Source organism: Garra rufa, chromosome 12, assembly GCF_049309525.1.
Source record: "Garra rufa chromosome 12, GarRuf1.0, whole genome shotgun sequence".
Lineage (NCBI taxonomy): Eukaryota > Metazoa > Chordata > Actinopteri > Cypriniformes > Cyprinidae > Garra > Garra rufa.
Window position 1 is genome coordinate 5904352 of NC_133372.1, and position 20694 is coordinate 5925045.

The 20694-nt window shown below is 35.0% G+C and overlaps 2 protein-coding genes across 2 annotated transcripts in view; both read left to right on the forward strand.

Annotated features, from left to right (window-relative positions):
- Positions 1 to 4415, forward strand: part of LOC141346838 (neurobeachin-like protein 1) — an 87100-nt gene extending 82685 nt beyond the window's left edge. Inside the window, exon 57 of the mRNA XM_073851796.1 lies at positions 2262 to 4415. Coding sequence (XP_073707897.1) covers positions 2262 to 2363 — 102 coding nt within the window. The 3' untranslated portion in view covers positions 2364 to 4415. The remainder of the gene's footprint in view (positions 1 to 2261) is intronic.
- Positions 4416 to 5781: 1366 nt separating this feature from the next.
- LOC141346492 (RNA-binding protein 26-like) lies at positions 5782 to 20453 on the forward strand. The gene is made up of 23 exons (XM_073851367.1): positions 5782 to 5955; positions 6048 to 6143; positions 6428 to 6546; positions 6747 to 6883; positions 7476 to 7564; positions 8504 to 8757; positions 9871 to 10137; positions 10233 to 10475; positions 11349 to 11489; positions 12090 to 12224; positions 12355 to 12466; positions 12794 to 12953; positions 13042 to 13206; positions 14598 to 14717; positions 14818 to 14883; positions 15098 to 15220; positions 15325 to 15399; positions 16239 to 16406; positions 16505 to 16609; positions 18161 to 18364; positions 18448 to 18534; positions 18610 to 18723; positions 19696 to 20453. The coding sequence occupies exons 2-23, from the start codon at positions 6085 to 6087 to the stop codon at positions 19783 to 19785; spliced, it is 3033 nt and encodes a 1010-aa protein (XP_073707468.1). The 5' UTR covers positions 5782 to 5955; positions 6048 to 6084; the 3' UTR covers positions 19786 to 20453.
- Positions 20454 to 20694: the final 241 nt, after the last annotated feature.

A 20694-nucleotide genomic window follows, 5' to 3' on the forward strand; every position in this document is an offset into this window, starting at 1 on the left:
TCATAAATAACTCGTAGCATCTCACTCATTCTAGAATAACTGTAAAACTGAAGTCATTAGAGGAGGGTTTTGATGTATTTTTTTCTCTACAGAGAGTATTTATGACTGAATGCACAGGTATTGATGCCAAACACTGAAGCTATTTTTTTTTTTTATATATTCCAAACAATGCAAAGCGTTCTCAAGGATTTTCTCCTAAATATCACTAGCTCAAATAGTAGCATTTGGGCTTCTACATTAGATGAATATGGAAAATACAGCCCTGAAACATACTCTACACAAGTACACACTCTTGTAGCTACGCAAGCTCAATTTCACACATTAGTGTTTTTCCGAAATGTAAAGTAACTGAAGCCAGATTATTATTAGTACTATTAACTTTATATTGACATTTCAATTTTTAAATACCATGCTTATTGTCTTTTTCTATGGCCATAAGGGGTGCTTTAATGGATATTAGCATGAACTGACTACTTCTACAGTCTCTTTACTCTTTCTGAGCACATCAAAGTTAATCGTATAGCTATTTTCTTAAATTATTGCACATCATTTGATATAAATCCTATCGCCCCCTTGAGTTCTGAGATTAGTCAAGGTGAATGTAGTCTCTTCCTCAGAAAAATGGAATTTGCCACTTTCAGTCTGTCGCACCTTTCTTCCAAGCATTTGTGTTTTTACTTGAGTAGAGCATGTTTCTGGCCTAAGGTGTCAGTTCAGACTTACGGGGTTTGTATACACACATAGTCAGTACATACAATTACACAGCCCTGCATCTTAAAAAACAATTCTGCTGATTTGCAAAAAAAAAAAAAAGTAATTTGAGTTTAAAAATAGCTGTAACAACTTTCCATTAAGTAAGGTTTTTTCATAAAATAAGAATAAGTATTTTTCAAATTATATATTTATCAGCTTTAATTAATGTACCAAAATAATGCTTAACCCAGTTAAGTCTCAAAGGCTTTGAGTTAAATGACAAAAGAAGTGTTCAAAATGTATTATTTCAATTACAATCTGGAAACCAGTGGAATATGTTCAAATACTCCATTTAATGTTAAAGAACTTTACAAAATAAGCTTTGCTCACAAAATTTGTAATTTTCTGTCACTGTTTGGATGTAGTAAAACTATGGAAGTCTGTTTCCGCCACTGAATAATAAATAGAAAAGATAATTGTGACTTTTTATCATGCAATTGTGAGTTTACGTCTCGCAATCCAGGCTTTTTTTTCTCAGAATTGCATGATACTAATTGCAAATCTGACTTTTTTCTTAGAATTGTGAGATATAAACTCGGACTTGTGAGTTATAAAGTCGCTATTGGATGTGATTAATCGTGATTAATCGTGATTAATTGTTTGACAGCCCTAAAAAAAATACAAATTGTGACTTCATATCTTGCAATTCTGACGTTATGACTTTTTCGAGTTTATATCTCACAATTCTGAGAAAAAAGTCAGAATTGCAAGAAAAACATTCAGAATTGAGAGATGTAATCTCACAATTGTGAGTTCTGAGAAAAAATTAAGAATTGTAACTTCATGTCTCGCAATTTAAAAAAAAGTCAGAATTGTGAGAAAAACATTCAGAATTGAAAGATATAAACTCACAATTGTGACTTCATATCTTGCAATTCTGACATTATGACTTAAAATTTCAAGTTTATATCTCACAATTCTGGAAAAAAGTCGGAATTGCGAGAAAAAAGGCAGAATTGAGAGATATAAACTCTCACAATTGTGAGTACTGCGAAAAAAATTAAGATTTGTATCCCAATTCTGACTTAAAACTCGGTAATGTGAAAATTGGCTGAGAATTGAACAAATAATTGCAACCTGGCTCGAGTGAGTGGAAAATGTGAAATATGTCTTTGTGGCATTTTTTTAGGGCACAATGCATCACTTCTTCACCTTGCAAATGGTAAAGTCAAAAGCAAAAGTGCTACAAAATGCAAATTTTTTTGAGAAAGACAAAAAATTCACTGTTTTTTGCAATCAGCAGCCCAAAATAAGTAAGAAATGAGTATTGTATTTCATTCAGCAAACATGATGCAGGGCGGTGTTATCATTTCCTTATCTCATCTTCTTTTTTGAGTTACCTCACTTGAAATGCACATTTTGATTTTGCACTAACCTCAAAATGAATCCAGCACAGATGATCTCACGTGCACTCATCGATCATCTATTTTTCCCCTTCACTGTTCACCTCCTTTACTTTTATCCTTCACTTCCCTCTCCTCTCCTCTCCTCTCCTCTCCATTCCTCAGATGCGTTCTGGCCAGATTACGAGGAAACTCTGGGGCTCCAGTAAGCGTCTCACTCAGATCTCGTCTGGAGAAACAGAGTATCACACCCATGAGCAGCCCTGATCCCGCCCCCTGATTGGCCCACTGCCCTGTCAATCATCCAAATCCATTGTTTCAGTTTGGAGGATGGCTCTCTCCTCTTACTGAAACAATATGAAGGACTTAATATCACCTGTATGCAAATCTGTGTGTGTGTGTGCATGTGTTGAGCCAAACAAATGCGTGTTCCCTCGTGTTGGTGTAGATGTGCAGTTGGACTGGTGCGGGCACCATCTAACTGCGTGTGTGAATTCTGTGAAAACCCTCCCTGAACCCGCCCTCTCTGTCGTTTTCCACCATTAACACAGTTATCATTCATCATCAGTTGTTTTTGTCATGTCTACGTTCACAATGTGTTCAGTAGGTGTCCAGTTATTCATTCGTTTCTTTAGTGGCCTTGACATACTTGACCAGACTTTCATAGTGGACACAGGCATTATTTATTTGCACAGACCTCGAAAAGTGGGTGATAATTTACACCAGTGTAATTCACAATACATATAACATATTCTGTTTCAACAGACCAACACCTTTTATAGCAAAACTGACATGTGTGGGGTGCAAACGCTGATTTTTATTGTGCGTAATTGTTGAATGTTGTCATTCATTACTTGAATCGTGATGTAGTTATTTTAATGAAGAATGCAAGATTTCAATTTGTCGTTGATGTAGCCATTCTACAGATCTGAAGGTTTTTGTTTGATAAAACACTACAAATACAAAGGGGAGAAGTTTGGAAGGGCTTTGTGAGACACGACAGTAAGCAATACAGTTCAATGAACGCTTATTGAAGCATTCCACTGGCTAAACGATGCTCCGCAGTCTTCCTAGAATCCAAACTGAGCACTACATAGAGGAGGTACTTGCGTACCGTGGGACAGCTAGAACCAATGCAGCATAGTTTGATAGTCAGGTGAGATGCTGTTTCCCCTCCTCTTTTATATTTCTAAGCCATGCAGTCTTCGTTTACTATGCAGGTAAACTTCTAGAGAATTCTGAATTATTGCTCCATTTGCAGTTTATTTCTTCATCTTAGGCTGGAGATGTGCATGTTTCCATTACAAGAATGCACCACAGTAATCATAGCTTCTGGCAAAATACCTTTATTATATTCATGTTTGTATGAAACGAATTAAGCTTTTTGCATAGTGATAATAACAGGCATTTGGCTGGAAGCTATCATTACCATGCTGTTTTTTAGTCAGGGTTTAGTTAGTTTAGTTCTCATTTTCGTACACATGTCTTTCTGAGTGACGACATTCATTCCTTTACTAAGGACGGTTGTTTTAAAACTTCTAAGTCAGTAATATGAAGATGTTAATGTTAATGAAGATACTAATACCAAAATGCAGATGTCTTTATCAGGATGTTCATTTTGTCTTGTGTGTTGTATGTTCTTCCATATATGTGCTTTAGTTTGCGATGGTGCTGAAGTTTAGATTTGAAGTCGGAATCGGAGCGAGTTATGTTTCGTTTTCTGTCACAAAGTGCTCCCTGCATCTGCTGGTGGTTTGGAAATAAGTTATACCAAGAGATTTAAAGCTTTGATTTCTTTACATTTCTTCAATGTTTTTAGACTCTCAATGCCATTTTTTATTTTACAAATCAGAGATTCCAGAGGTGGCTGTTTTTATTCACATATCTGTATGTATATCTGTTTTTCTTTGTTTAATTAAATGAATGGAGTGCCTTTTTTTTAATCTGTCGTCATGCAAGTTAGACTCTATGATCTGAACTCTACAGCATGACCTTTTGTGACCCCTGTGGACAGCATTGGTTTCTTTAGGAACCAGACAAACTTCAGCAGTGACTCCTCCGTCATATCAGACCTGTGACTTACTGAGCTGCTTTTATTTTTGCCGTCACTAATGTATGTGTGTGTAAATCTGTGCTTATTTATGAATCCAGTATGAAAATGTACAGCATGAATTTTATTTCTGTTTATGAATTGTATTTTTTTGCACTTTCCAGGTACGACAAATTGTAAGAGATTGTTTTAAATGTCTCCTTGATCTGTACAGAGAAACTGCTTTGTTATACGTGAAGATTTATCATTAAAGCCCTGTTTAAAAGTCACTCTGACATATTTTTTAAGTGAATAATAATTTGTAAAGTTGAGGTCAAAAGTTGACATCCCCCTTTCAGAATCTGAATTATTTGACCAAAATAAGAGGGATCATACATTTCACATGAAAGAGATTTACATTTAGTCCACAAGAGAAAATAATAGTTGAATTTATAAAAATGACCCTGTTCAAAAGTTTACACCCCCTTGATTCTTAATACTGTGTTACCTGAATGATCCACAGCTGTGTTTTTGGGGAATTTTATTTAGTGATAGTTGTTCATGAGTCTCTTGTTTGTCCTGAACAGTTAAACTGTCTGCTGTTCTTCAGAAAAATCCTCCAGGTCCCACAAATTCTTTGGGTTTCCAGCTTTTTTGTGTATTTGAACACTTTCTAACAATGACTGTATGGTTTTGAGATCCATCTTTTCACACTGAGGACAGCTCATATGCAATCATTACTGAAGGTTCAAACAATCACTGATGCTCCAGAGAGAAATAACATGCATTAAGAGGTCAATTTAGCTTATTTTGTCTTCTGGGAAACATTTAAGTATCTTCTGTAGCCTCTGAAAGGGCAGTACTAAATGAAAAAAAAAAAAAAGATATTTATGCAAAATAAGAAAAATGTGCACATCTCCATTCTGTTCATAAGTTTTCACCCCCGGCTCTTAATGCATGGTTTTTTCCTTCTGGGGCATCAGTGAGTGTTTGAACCTTCTGTAATAGTTGCATATGAGTCCCTCAGTTGTCTTCAGTGTGAAAAGATGGATTTCAAAAGCCTACAGTCATTGTTGGAAAGGGTTCAAATACATAATGCTGGAAAACCAAAGAATTTGTGGGATCTAAAGGATTTTTCTGAAGAACAGCAGGCAGTTTAACTGTTCAGGACAAACAAGGGACTCATGGGGACATTATAGCATTAATATGAGTCGTTTAATTCAGGAGACACAGTGTATGCTTCTGTGTGCATCATTGGATTTTAATTTAAAAAATATCACATAATATATTTTTATCAATACGTTTTATTTATGTATATGTTATATATTTCAAACAAGAGTACAAATAATACAGACCATTAGAACAATACAAGGGTACACATCACAAAATAAAAACTGATTACATTATTAAAAAGATTATAAGGAGAAGGAGAGTGTTAGTATTTCTCGCAATACATAACGAACCAATGTAATATTGAAATATGTTCAAATAACAATAAAGTGAAATTATTTAAAAACCTGTTTGGTAAATTTAGATGATTCTGCCTTCACACCGTAGTGGCCCCTTTAAGAAACTCTCTGCAAGTGACTGTGTGCAGCGGTGGGCAGTGTTCTCGCGAGATTTGCCCGCGAGAGTAAACAGTCGCCATTTCTCGAAAGTAAGAAAGAGCTGAAAGTGTGGCGGACAGTTCGTTCACATCCGCACAGAAACCAACCCTGATAACTTCTCATTTAAAGACCGCATCTAAGCTTTCCGTTACCGGCTGTCTTCCCTGGCTGGTGTACAGTTACATGTGGTTTTCCAGTCGGAGTTAATGAGGGCGCTGAGTGAGTGAGTAATTGAGGCCTGACAGTACAAACACACTAACTTAACGTTACATCCCGACCGGACTATAAACTCACTATTGTTGGTTACTCTCACAGGGGCACAACTGCAGAATAAACAGCCCTCCTCTGAAAGATGATCATTGAAAACCTCGATGCCTTGAAGACATGGCTCTCGAAGACTCTTGAACCAATGTAAGTGATGATGCTGCTGCACTGTGCGTGTAAATGATGCTAGCAGCATGATTCAGATTTTTCTGAATGTCAGTGACTTTAGTTATTTTTGACAAATGCATTGGTTCATTTTTGTATATCGTCCATAAATTGTATTACTTATAATGCTTGCACATAGTTATCCTAGTAATCCCGAATTACCAGCAATTGTAAGTTGTGTCTTTTCTACAAACTGTAAAGATGTTGTAAGTTGTCATATGAGTGTCAATGACTCTTTATGTGATATTTATGTGTCTGTCCAACAGATGTGATGCTGACCCTTCTGCTCTTGCGAAATATGTGGTTGCCTTGGTAAAGAAAGATAAATCGGAGAAGGAGTTGAAAGCACTATGCATTGACCAGTTGGATGTATTCCTTCAGAAAGGTATAATTCAACTATATCATGTTTGAACAAACTAGCAGGATGAGGATCAGGTCAAGTGCTTGCCGTTTTGTCACTTTTGGTATGATTTGGTTGACAGCTCAATGTCACTGCAATTACGGTCAGCCGCAGCGTATATCAGCTTATGTGAAGCATATTTAAATCTCTGAGGCTGTTAACATATTTTTTGCTTCTGCTTTCAGAGACGCAGACATTTGTGGACAAACTTTTTGAAGCTGTGAACGCAAAGAGTTACCTACCTCAACCAGAGCAGCCCACTTCCACAAGCAGAGCTGAAACTCACCAGCGCACAGAGAAAGATGACACGAAGAAAGAGGAGGTAAAATAAAATGAATCAGTTCACACAAGTCATTTTGAATGATACTACATTCCCGTTCAAAAAATTGGGGTCTGTATTTATTTATTTATTTATACATTAATAATCTTATTGAGCAAGCACATGTTAAATTGATCAAAACTGACAGTAAATATAAACAGTACGGTTTTTTTCCCTAAAAAAAATGCTGCTATTTTGAACTTTGTTCATCAGAGAAAAAGATTAAGCAGCACAACATGAAAATAGTGAGAAATGTTTCAGCAAATTAGCATTTTAGAGTGATTTCTGAAGAATCATGTGACACTGAAGACTGGAGTAATGATGCTGAACATTCAACAGTTTAAAATGTATTCAAATATAAAAGATATTTTACATTTTAACAATACTTAACAATTTTATTATTTATACTGTTTTTGATCAAATAAATGCACCCTTGGCAAACTGAAGATTATTATTTAAAAAAAAAAACATTTTTAAAGTCCTACAGACCCCAAAGTTTTAAACTGTAGTCTACGTTTTGTAAATTTTGTCTGAAATGTCAGTTTTCTATTTTGTTTGATGGTATTGATTTCTGTTTTTTTTTTTGCTTGAGCAGCCCAGCCGAGAGGAGGACAGAGACAAGAAATTCTCGAGGAGAATAAACCACAGTCCTCCATCTAGCTCCAGATACAGCCGAGACAGCAGGTGAGATTAACATTAAATATACGATTTTTATTTTAATTTTAGCTTTCCCAAAATGGCACACACATACATACAAACACTTCCAGTCAAACGTTTTTTTAATGTTTTTTTTTAAAGAAGTCTCTTCTTTTTTTACCAAGCCTGCATTTATTTTATCCAAAGTACAGCAAAAACAGTAAAATAAAGTACAATATTTTTATTATTAAAAATACCTGTTTTCTATTTAAATATATTTTAAAATGTAATTTATTTCTGTGATTAAAGCCTAATTTGCCTAGTTGCATTCTAAAATGCTGATTTGCTATTCAAGATACATTATTATTATTATCAATATTATCAATACAAAAACAGTTTGTATTTTTACATTTTTCCAGGATTCTTTGATGAATAGAAAGATCAGCATTTATCTGAAATAAAAAGTTTTTGTAACGTTATACCATTCAAAAGCTTGGAGTCAGTACAATTTTTATTTTGCAAGGATGCTTTAAATTGATCAAAAGTGGTGATAAAGACGTATATAGTATTACTACAGACTTCTATTTCAGAAAAAAAGCTGTTTTTCTGAACCGTCTATTCATCAAAAAAAAAAAACTGAAAATATTCTGCTCAGCTGTTTTTAACTTAATATTTTTTTGGAGCAGCAAATCAGAATATTAGAATGATTTCTGAAGGATCATGTGACTGGAAGTATTGATGCTAAAAATAAATAATAAATTACATTTTAAAATGTATTTAAGTAGAAGTAGTTATTTTAAGTGGTAAAAATATTTAAAAAATTTCTCTGTTTTTGCTGTACTTCGGATCAAATAAATGCAGGCCTGGTGAGCAGAAGAGACTTCTTTAAGAAACATTAAAAAACTTGACTTGTAATGTATATACATACATATTTCTTAAGCCACCAACTATCCTCATATTTTCTCTTCTATTTAAATTGAATTACAGGAGAGTAGACGACCGCAAGAAAGATGACCGCTCCAGGAAGCGAGAGTATGACCGTAACCCACCCAGAAGAGACTCATACAGAGAACGGTATAACCGCAGGAGAGAACGCAGCCGCAGTTACAGTCGCAGTCGTAGTCGCAGCTGGAGTAAAGACCGCAATCGTGACCGGGACAGAGAGCGAGATCGGGACAGAGACCGGGACCGCAGCCGATCACGATCTCGCACACGGACTCGATCTAGAAGCAGAAGCAGAGGTAAGGTGTCACTTTACTTTAATGATGTGGTATATTTTTTATATTTGAATTTGTATATGTGCTTATATTTTATAACTCATATTAATATATACTGCATGGAATATCTTTTACCGAAAAAAATGCAAATTCGTATAATTAAGTAGGGATGCACCAAATGTTCGGCAAGAGGATAAGCGAAAAAATTAAATAAACTAAGACAAAAATTATGATAATAACCATTACAACAGCTCTATTAATACATTTATTATAACATTCTTCTTTGCTCAGCAAGGCTGCATTTATTTGTATATTAAAAATGCATGCCTGATTCAAGAATGGTCTTAAAAATTGCCATAGAATATTATTTTACTAACTTATTAATTTTAAGTTAAATTGTGCTTTGTTGGTAGGCTATAATGTCCACTAGAATGTTAAAAATATTCAGTGTTAAGTAAATATTTTTAAATTGTTTTGTAGTTGTTTTTTTTTTTTTTGAAAAGCAAGACAAAACTGTAAAAAGCACATTTTGGCTATTTAATGTATGCAATGGTGAAAAAAAAAAATTACATGAGGGAAAAATTAGAAATTTGGCCAAGAATTTTTATTTTGGTGCATCCCTATAATTAAGTAAAATAAAAAAAAAAGTTTGAAGTTGGTGAGGTTTTTAAAAATGTTTCTCATGTTCACCAAGGCTGCATTTATTTGATCAAAAAAAAAAATACATTAAAACAGTAATAACGTGAAATATTGTGTAAATGTTTTTTCATTCATTTTATTTTAGAAATTTTAAATGTAATTTATTCCTTTGTTGACAAAGCAAAATTCTCAACATCTTCACTGTAGCATGATCCCTCTGAAATCATTCTAATATGCTGATTTCTTATTTATGATTTTTAAAAATATCTTACCTTATACTTTTGTGGAAACTGTGATACTTCCAGTATTCTTTGATGAATAGAAATTTAAAATTAACTGCATTTATTTGGCAATGGAAATCTTTTGTAAAATTATACATTTTGTCACTTTTTCTGAATAAAAGTATTAATTTTCCAAAAATATTTTAACTGTAGTATATTTAGAATCTTACTTGCATTACTTGCATTCTCCTGTTAAATACTTTTCTTGCCTTGCTAGAGCGAGATTCTGGAAAGCCAAAATATGAGCACAGTCGCCCAGAACGTCAGGAGGGTGCTGCGGCCGGCGATGGCTACACCGCTACGCCTCTCACACCTGGGAACTCCTCTGCTCATTTCCCTGTACCCACCCTCAGTAGCACCATCACTGTCATCGCCCCCACCCACCATGGAAACAACACCACAGAGAGTTGGTCAGAATTCCCACAGGACCACACACCCTTCGGCAGAGGCGGCCCACCAAGAAAACGTTGTCGTGACTATGATGGTACAGAATTTTAAACTCTCTAATCGGTGAACCGCATTCATTACAGACTAAACCATCTTTATGTCAGTAACATCCTGATTTGGTTGTCTCTACAGAGAAAGGCTTCTGTATGCGGGGAGACATGTGCCCTTTCGATCACGGAAGTGATCCGGTGGTGGTGGAGGACGTTAATCTTCCCAGCATACTTCCTTTCCAGCCGCCGCCGCCTCTTCCTGGAGTGGACGGCCCACCTCCTCCAGGTCTGCCACCCCCTCACTCACTCCTGACTCCACCGGTGAACCTCAGACCTCCTGTGCCCCCACCGGGCACCATGCCACCCAGCCTACCCCCTGTAGCAGGTATTTTTTAAAAACTTCTTATTTTAAAGGATTAGTCCACTTCCAAAATAAAAATTACCTGATAATTTACTCACCCATATGTCCTCCAAGATGTTCATGTTTCTTCAGTTGCAAAGAAATGTAAGTTTTTTGAGGAATACGTTAAAGGATTTTCACTGCACTGAAACTCCATTTTAAATCTTTAATCCGTTGAGCACCATACGATCCCAGCCGAGGATTGAGGGTTTTATCTAGCGAACTGATCTGTTTTTTTGAAGTTATACTTAAAAAAAAAAAAAAACTTTTTAACCTCAAATGCTCATCTCTGCTCTGTGAAGCGCATGCTTACTCTGTGCACTCCGGTTCAAGACAGTTAGTGCAAACTGAAAAATTCCCATCTCATTTTCTCCTCCAACTTCAAAATCTTCCTTCATCGCTGCAGAAGTTCCAACCTAGTGTTTACAAAGTGAATGTGCAAGAAGAGTCAAACACCGTTTACAAAAAAAGTTAAAATGGCAATATAGGAAAGTTTTGAAGTTGGAGGAGAAAATGAGTTGGGAGTTTTTTGACATAGCCTAACTCTATTGAACAGGAGTGCACAGAGTACCCCATGTGCATTGCAGAGTTAGACAAGACGAGCATTTGTGGTTAAAAAAAAGTGTATAAATATGAACTTTATCCTCAACTGGGATAATTTAGAGCGCTTTGAAGCTGCATTTTTAACCTTCAGTCTGTTGAGCACCATAGAATTCCACTATATGGAGAAAAATCATGTTTTTACGACTAAAAAAAGAAAGACATGAATATCTTGGATGACGTGGAGTAAACCTTTAATGTATAATGAGTGTGTTTTTTATATATATATATTAAATCTTCTGTTCCTTTCTTTTTCAGGTCCTCCTCCTCCTCTTCCTGCTTTGCAGCCCTCTGGTATGGATGGTCCACCAAACTCCATCACCAGCTCTGTGCCCACTATAGTCACATCAGGTGTCCGGCCTCCGATAACCCAGCCTCCACCACCCCTTTTTACTTCAGGTATGTGGTTATGAATGCAATATGTCTAATACAGTAATACAATGATGACTCAACTGGACAGTCATATCCTGAACCTGGACATATACTGAATCATAGGAGGATTTATGTAAATTATGACAAGTGTTAAAAAAAATCTTGCACCAAAACTAATCAAATGAATAGGGGGAAAACAAAAGTGTGGAATATGTCAGGGATCAATGTACAATCAGCCAGCAATAAACGTGAAATGCATTCTGGTGATTAGGACTCATCACCCGTAGGTTAAGAGGTTTATTTTGCAATAATTATCGGATGACTACGTTATCTCACTTATTACACAGCTACACCCTATCCCTAACCCTAGTGTTCAAAGGTTTGGGATCAGTAACATGTTTTAAAAAGATTTTGAAGTTTCTTATGCTTACCAAGGCTGCTATTATTTGATCAAAAGTACAGTAGAACAATAATATGATTACAATTTAAAATTAACTGTTTTCTATTTGAATATATTTTAAATTGTAATTTATTCCTGTGATGACAAAGCAGAATTTTCAGAATCTTCAGTGTCACATGATCCTTCAGAAATCATTCTAATATGCTGATTTTTTTTATAATATATAGATTCGTTTGAGCCAGAGGTGTATAATCCTGAAGCCCCCAGCATGACCTCACGGCCCATGTACAGACACAGAGTCAATGCTCAGCGGCCCAATCTGATTGGTCTGACCATGGGAGAAGTGGATCTGCCTCCTAGAGGTAACTGTGAGCTCTGGCCTCCCGGCTAAACCAGCTCTTTTATTTATTTTTCGTCCTAAAGAATTTAAATGCAGCTTAACAGATTTTCTCATTCTTTACTTCAATCTTTTTGTTTGTGTAATTCTTTCAGAGAAAATGTCAAACAGCAACAGCGCGCGGATAGTTTTAGAATCAGACTCCAGGAAGAGAGGAGTAGGAATGCATGATGGAGCGATTCCTGCAAAGAAACCCTGGTTTGACAAGTAAGATAGTCATTCAAATATTTTATTAAAAACTTTACAAATTTTTATTTAAAAAAGTAAAAATGATGTCTGATTTTAAACCATGAAGTAAGAAATGGGGCAAGTTAAAATTATTTTCTAAGGTAAAATAGATGCATAAAAGGGTGCATGTATTTGAATATGAATGCAGTCTTTATCAAGACGTTTATTAAATTTCTCCAATCAAATACTTGATTGCGCACACATAAAGTATCCATTTTTTTTGGTGCTGTGAATTTTTAAAAATTAAAAGTCCATTTCATTACTATTATTTGAACTCAATGTGCATGTGTTTCTTTTGCTCTACAGACCAAACTTCAACAAACCCAACCACCATGGCTTTCAAAGGAAAATGCCCTACTCTTCAGCAAACACCAAACTGGCCATCCGTCAGATTCCTCCTGAACTCAACAACATCAGCAAACTAAATGAGCACTTCAGCAAGTTTGGCACCATTGTTAACCTCCAGGTATTATTACTCAAATAAGCCTGTGATGGTTAAAAGTCAAGCATTCATGATGTTAAAGATTCAGGTTAATGTTGAAATTATGTTTCAGGTGGCATATAATAATGACCCAGAAGGGGCGCTGATCCAGTTTGCCTCTCCTGATGAAGCCAGACGGGCCATGCAGAGCACAGAGGCAGTACTCAACAACCGCTTCATCAGAGTACACTGGCACAGAGAGGATGGAGTGGAGCACGTACACCCTACGCCACATCCGGTATGAAATCCTCCTGACTTAGGACAAATGGGCAGAATTGAACCATTAGAATTATTAGCAGTTGACCAATATTTTATGAGTGACCAATGCCACTAAAATATACATTTAAATTTAATTGTGATTTAAATATATATTTTACTGTATTTATTAGGGAGAGGATTTTATTAAAGGTAGTGACTTAAACATTTTTCAGAATTTAGTTTAAAGATGGTAAATGAGACGCACACATTTTAAATAAAATGATCACAATTTTTTTGTATATAGTAACTAAGACATTTATAATTTTATATTTTACATGCACAATGCAGTCAGCAATACAATTCATATATATATTTTATATATGACCCTGAACCAGTCATAAGACTGAAAGCTGAAATAAATAAGCTGAATAAATAAGTTTTCCATTGATGAATTATTTGTTAGGATAGGACAATATTTGGCTGAGATACAACTATTTAAAAATCTGGAATCTGAGGGTGCAAAAAAATAAAAATATTGAGAAAATTCTTTTTAATTGTCAAGAAAATTATAGTTTTTCAAATAAGTAACGCCAGTTACCCCCCCCCCCGCCCCCCATTTATTGATTTAAAGCTCTCCTGTCCTCATTTCGAGAGAAATTGTGATTTAAGATGTTATCTAGAATAAATGTAAACATGCCAAAAAATTCTCTCACTCACTAAAAATCAGATATAGTATTCCTCAAAATAAATATAAACAGTTAAATTCAGTGCAAACCTGCAATAATTAAATGTTAAATAACACAAATATCCTTTGTATTATTTAATCACATTTTATTAATAAGCAAACTAATATACTAAAAAGCAAAAATTTCTCAAGATAATCGAACATTTTGTTCTCATTTTTATTTATTTATTTTTATTGATAAAGAGTTATTTTTCTTCTGCGGTCTACTGTTCAGGCATGAACTTACTTTTCTCTAAGCCTGAGGCTTTTGGTGTGAAAAAGCTTTTACATTTGCCAAAAATATAACTTTTTATATTAAAAACAAACAAGCAAGCCCTGCCCAGATTTAAAAAGTAATGCAAAAGTAATGTAAAGCATTACTTTCCATAAAAAGTAACTAAGTACCGGAATTAGTTACTTTTTTAGGGAGTAACTTAATATTATAATGCATTACTTTTAAAAGTAACTTTGCCCAACACTGCTAATTACTACCCGTAATACTTTTCTTCACAACACAAAAAAAATTCCTACATAGTTTACAGTACAAAACCCTTTATGGCAATTTCTTACAATAATGAGTCCTTTTATTGTGCATGCTCTGAATGTTGAGTTTGTTAGGCAAACATGATGATCAATGCATATACACTTTTACATATTGGAAATTTTCCACCTGTAAAATCTGATTGTGTAATTTTTGTTTTTTGTAGAGCATACAGACTGCCCAGGAGCCTGCGGTGACCACACTGAAACAGTCAGTGAAAGACCGGCTCGGACCCCTGCCCACAGCCCACCCTGAACCCTCACACAACCCCGGCGGCCCTCCACAGGTCAGTATGTCTCTCATTGTTGCTGAACGTCTGTACTTGCATGTGTGCTTTGTCTTTGTCGTCTCAGATCTTAGCATATCTCTGTTTCTGTTCTCTACAGAACACAAACAAGGGTTCAGTCAAGGATCGTCTGGGCCTCTCTAAACCAGCTGGCCTTGGAGGAAAGGTTTGTTTTCATAGTTTGCATAGCCAGGCTTTGTACTGTTATCAGAAAGCCTACTCCATGTTGCAGTCTATAAACCTCCCACTTGCACTTTTAGGTTCTGTTTGCATTTGTGTAAAATATGCCATCTTGTTGTGGCCCACTGGCTTTTTTTGAGACCCTTCTATATTTATACATGATGTAAAATCTCTTGGTAAAGTCTTTAATTTCTGCACAGGTCTTTTCCACGTCTACTGGCTTGACTAAGACTGTTTATAACCCAGCTGCACTGAAGGCTGGCCAGAAGGGAGTGCCGTTTGGGACGACTGTGAGTGCAGAAGATGCCCTGAAAAGAAAACGGGTTTGTATTATTGTGCTGGAATAAACAATCTGCAAGTAGCAAATTTTATGTTTGTGTTAGCAGTGTTGAACTACTGTAAATGTGCTCCTGTCGTTCTCCAACAGGAGGCGCTGAAACTTCAGCAGGATGTTCGGAAGAAGAAACAGGAGATTTTGGAGAAGCACATTCAGACTCAGAAGGTGTGAAATTAATTGTTGTTGTCTTGTTCATATGTTAATTTTATTAGAAAAGTGCTCAGTTGTTTGCTAGGTGTCACTATCAGTTGAACAGCTTTATTTAAATAAGTTAAAGTACACTACCATTTAAAAATTTGGGATTTTTTTAAAAACAATACTTTTACTCATTAAAGGCATATATGATGTCTTCCTATTCATCAAAGAATCCTGAAAAAAATGTATCACTGTTTCCACAAAAATATAAAACGGCACAACTGTTTTCAACTTTGATATTAAAAAAACAGTTTAAGCACCATACCAGCATATTAAAATGATTGTGACACTTCAGCTTTATTCAACTAGAAAACATTTTTTCTATATATTTTATAAAAAAAAATTAAGTTTATTTTATAGAAACCTGAAACAGTACTAGGCTGACACTGACTGGCACTGACACTTCAGCTTTATTTGACTAGAATTTTTTCTGTATATTTTACTGAAATATATATTTTATTTATCTTAAAAACTAATTTTTATTTTTTTTTGTAAGTTTATTTTATAGAAACCTGAAACATAGTACCGACTTCATTACCTCAAAAGTGCAATAAAATGAACAAAGCTACACAAAGTCTCAAAAACACAGCTTGCAGACTAGTGATAGAAACAAGTATTTCAAAGTCAGTCTTGTGAGAACATGTTAGGTAGTCTATGATATTTGACAAGCTCATGAATCAAAGTTTCACTTTACTTCTGATATCAGCAGGCTTCTGTAAGACCTTGATTTAGGGACGACACTGGGGTTTTGCTTTTTTAACTTTGTACATAAACTGCATTATAAGATTTGAAAACCTGTGTGTCTTCAGCTTCTGATATCTAAGCTGGAGAAGAACAAGACCATGAAGGCGGAGGATAAAGCTCAGATCATGCAGACCCTCACCGCCCTCACCAACAGCATCACCAAACTACAGGAGGAGATGAAAGGACTATCCAGTCCTAATGCCCTCAGAACAACAGTCAAGAGCAAAGCTCAGGTACACGCTCAGTTTTATAGCACAAAATATTTCTGCAAATGTATAACACATGTACAATTTTTCTACGTATGTATATTCTGATGCATCTTCGTTTTCAGGCTCAAAAGGAGCTCCTGGACACAGAGTTAGACCTTTATAAGAAAATGCAGGCAGGAGAGGACACTGCTGAGCTCAAGATCAAATACACTCAGCTGCAATTAGAGGTATTTCACAAAGATACAATAAGCTCTGGTTTTGAGCTCGTTTTTGTTTGTTTATTTCGGTCCCACTTTACATTAGGTGGCCTTAACTACTATGTACTTACGTTTAAATTAATCATTTGGTACAATGTACTTATTGTGTACATACAAGTATTTACATTGTACTTATCTTTATTTAAAACTATATGTAATTACATTTGTAATTAATTTCTGTAATTACTACTGTTGGCCCATGCCTTACACCCTAACCCACCCTTACACCTACCCAAACCACCAATCCTGTCCCTAACCTTACCCATATCCCACCCTAATAGAAGCAAAAGTGTTTTGCATTGCAATGTTAATGCAATATTAAGTACATTGTACTTATTTTTTGATGCAAGTACATAATAGTTAAGGCCAAATTTAGACGTAAGTCTAAATGACACTGGAAAATAAAAAATAAAAACTGAAAATAAAATGTTCATAACTGTAATAGTTTAGAAATTATACTTAAATAAAAATCAGCAGTTAAAAAATAATAAACTAGACATAGCGATCACTTTTTTTTTTTAAGCAAGTACCATAAGGAACATTTAAAATCATACACTACTAGTCAAAAGTTTTTGAACAGTAAGATTTTTAAAGACGTCTCTTCTCACCAAGCCTGCGTTCATTTGATCCAAAGTACAGCAAAAACAGTAACATTTTGAAATATTTTTACTATTTAAAATAACTCTTTTTCTATTTGAATGTTTTAAAATGTGATTTTAAAGCTAAATTGTTAGCATCATTGCACCCAGCCACATGATCCTTTAGAAACCATTCTAATATTCTGATTTGCTGCAACATTTATTATTTATTGTATTGAGTAGATTCTTTCTTTTTTTTTTTTTTTTTTTTTATAGATGATTAAAAATCTTTTATAGACATTATAATGAATAGACATTATAAATGTCTTTATCACTTTTGATCAATTTAAAGCATCCTTGCTAAACAAAAGTATTAATTCAAGTGTTTGAATGGTATAATGTTATTGTTATTTTAGATGAATGCGGATCTTTGGATCTGTCTATTCATCAAAGAATCCTGAAAATGTACTGTTTAACTGTTTTAAATATTGATGATGGTAATAATAAAAAAATGTTTGTTGAACAGCAAATCAAAGATGATTTCTGAAGGATCGTGTGACACTGAAGTTTGGAGTAATGATGCTAATAATGTAGCTTTGATCACAGAAATAAATTACATTTTAAAATATATTCAAATAGAAAGCAGTTATTTTAAATAGTAAAAATATTTCACAATATTATGGCTTTTGCTGTATTTTGGATTAAATAAATGCAGGCTTGGTGAGCATAAAATAATTCTTTAAAAAACCCAAAAAATTCTTGACTGGTAGTGTATTTACTGAAGTTGTACCAATGAAATTTGAAAATTCATGAGAAACTAAAATTTTATTCAAATTGTGAATGGCTTATAAACAGAAAACTCATTCTCAGTCCTTCCACTGAGTGGCACTGCAGTGCTACTTAAGCTCCATGTGCTTATATTAGATCTTTTCATTTCATTCAGGCTGCCAAAAGGGGGCTTCTGACCCCAGGACGTGGGAGGGGGGCCCACAGCAGGGGTCGGGGAGCCCTGAGGAGCCGAGGCCGAGGGATTCGTGGACGTGGGAGAGGAGTCCCAACTCACGCTGTGGTGGATCATCGACCCAGAGCTTTAGAGATCAGCGGTTTCACTGAGGCGGATCGAGTCGACCTGCTGCCACACTTCGCAGTGAGTAATTTTAAAGGGCACACTGCATCCTTGCTATCATGTATGTCTTCAAGTCATAACTGGTTTTTCAACTAACCCTCCAGCAATACGGGGAGATTGAAGATTGCCAGATGGAGGATTCCAGTCTTAGTGCCATCATTAAATACAAAACCCGTGGAGAGGCAGAACAGGTACTGACATATTCCCATAAACATCAGTAGACATGTAAATGTTTGCCTTGTCTAAACTTCAACTCTGGTTCTCAGGCGGCCATCCACGGTGTTCGGTTTAATAATCAGGAGTTGCGTTTGGCCTGGCACAAGCCTGCAGCTTCACTCAACACGACAGACCCGGATGAGGTTGAACCTGAGGATGAGGAGGTATACCCTGAATTACTGTTCACTTCAAGTGTATTTGGTTTGCTCTGTTTGCTGTTCTTGAGCAGCAAATCAACATATTTGCTTTGGGACTGCTGAAAATTCAGCTTTGCATCACAGAAATTTAATTGCGTTTTAAAATATATTAAACCAGGGAAAAGTCTTTTTTGGATTTTTCTTTTTTGGAGATTTTGGGCTTTTTTGTTTTTCATAAAGTGTTTTTTTTTTTTTTTTACTAGTGGAAGGAAAATATCCAAAAACTACTGTTAAGTGTTTTTTTTATAGCACTTTATCTGTTTGTGTCAATAGATTTTAATTACAATGCATATTTTTAAAGGCTGCTTTCTCAAAATGAGTTTTTTTTTTCCTCCTACACTGAGCCATAAATCTCCACTTCAGTTACGCTTACACACACCAAACTTTACATTTTTATTCCTGTCTATATCCTGAAGGCTTTTACTGAGGGATTTTTTTGTATATAATTTGCTTGATTTTATACATTTTATTCCTCAAAAAATGGTAAAAAAAAGTGTTTCCTGTCTGTTCTTCTTTTTTTATTATGACAAAATGAGACCCCAAATTTCCTCTGTAAAAGCTTTTGACTCTAATATGTCAAAAATTTAAACAAGAATTTTGAAATTGACTTCATCCAGTGTTTAGATTTTTGTACTAGAAATGTATGCAAATTAGCACCTTTAATTAAATAATGGCTTATTTGCATATTTAAACCTAACATTTTAGAAAACGTGTAATACAAAAAATGTTTGCAATTATCAAAGTAATCAATCAACTGGGTAAGTAAAGTGATAACTATTTTTTTTTTTTTTTTTTTTTACCCTATTCACCTGCAGTGTCTTGCATTAAATTGTAGTTATATTTCATTGTATTACCTGCTCACATGTAGCTGAGTGACTATACCATGGTATCATTATGCATTCATTTCATTCTGAGTGTTTGTTTTCTGATTGGCTGCAGTTTCCAGAGGATTCTCTCGTGGACGATTCCCTGCTGCAGGACGATGACGAAGAGGAAGACGATAACGAGTCGCGCTCATGGCGCAGATGAAGATGAAGTCGTGTGTCCAGTCCTGCTGCACTGCAACACTCGAACGCGTCGAATCTTGAGTTCTGTGTTTTTGAAATGGTTGTTTTTAAAAATCTGATTTACATTTCATTGGCTTTTATTTTACTTATCAAACCTATAGAAGACGTTACTCAAAAGGCTGTGAATTTCAATTACTGAGATGTAAGATAACGAATGATTTAGTTTCTCGCCGTCATTCTAGTTTTATTTTGTATCGTGTCAAAACATTGACTAACTTTTGGCGGCTGCATTTTGTTTTGTTTTTAATTTTGTGGTCAGTGTGTTGACCCAAAGTTCTGAAAATGTTACAGTTTGAGACATATTTCAAAGACAGCAGTAGAACATTGTTATAAAACACGTTGTATGCTTTCCTTAGTGTATAATCAGCCTGATGAGGATGTAGCTTTTTTGTGTACATATTTTATGTAACAATTTTAATGGTTTGTATGAATTCTTTGCTTCTGGATTCATCTCCTGAGTTTAATTTTGAAATGTAAAAAAAATAAAGAATTGAAATGGTCTAGAAAAAATATCAGCTGCAAAAAAAAAAAAGAAAAAAAGAAAAAATATTGAGAGCTCTGCTGCAAAAGCAGCATTGAGAACAAAAAAAAAATCTGAACAGCTGAATAAAGACCATTTCAACACCCCACCCCCCCAATCCTCACAAAAAGAGCAAATTTCCTAAACATATCATGCACCGCAATACCAGCAAGTAAGTATGGAACACATACAGAATAAAATGAGGTAAGCAAAGTGTTTTAAATATTACTTTCCACCTTTTATTTATTTATTTTTTCAAGTGGCTAACTCAAATTTTGTCCATTAGGATATGTGTGGGGATGCAGTTGCAAAAAAATGACGTCCCGTTACAAATCGGTATGGTCTTTCACA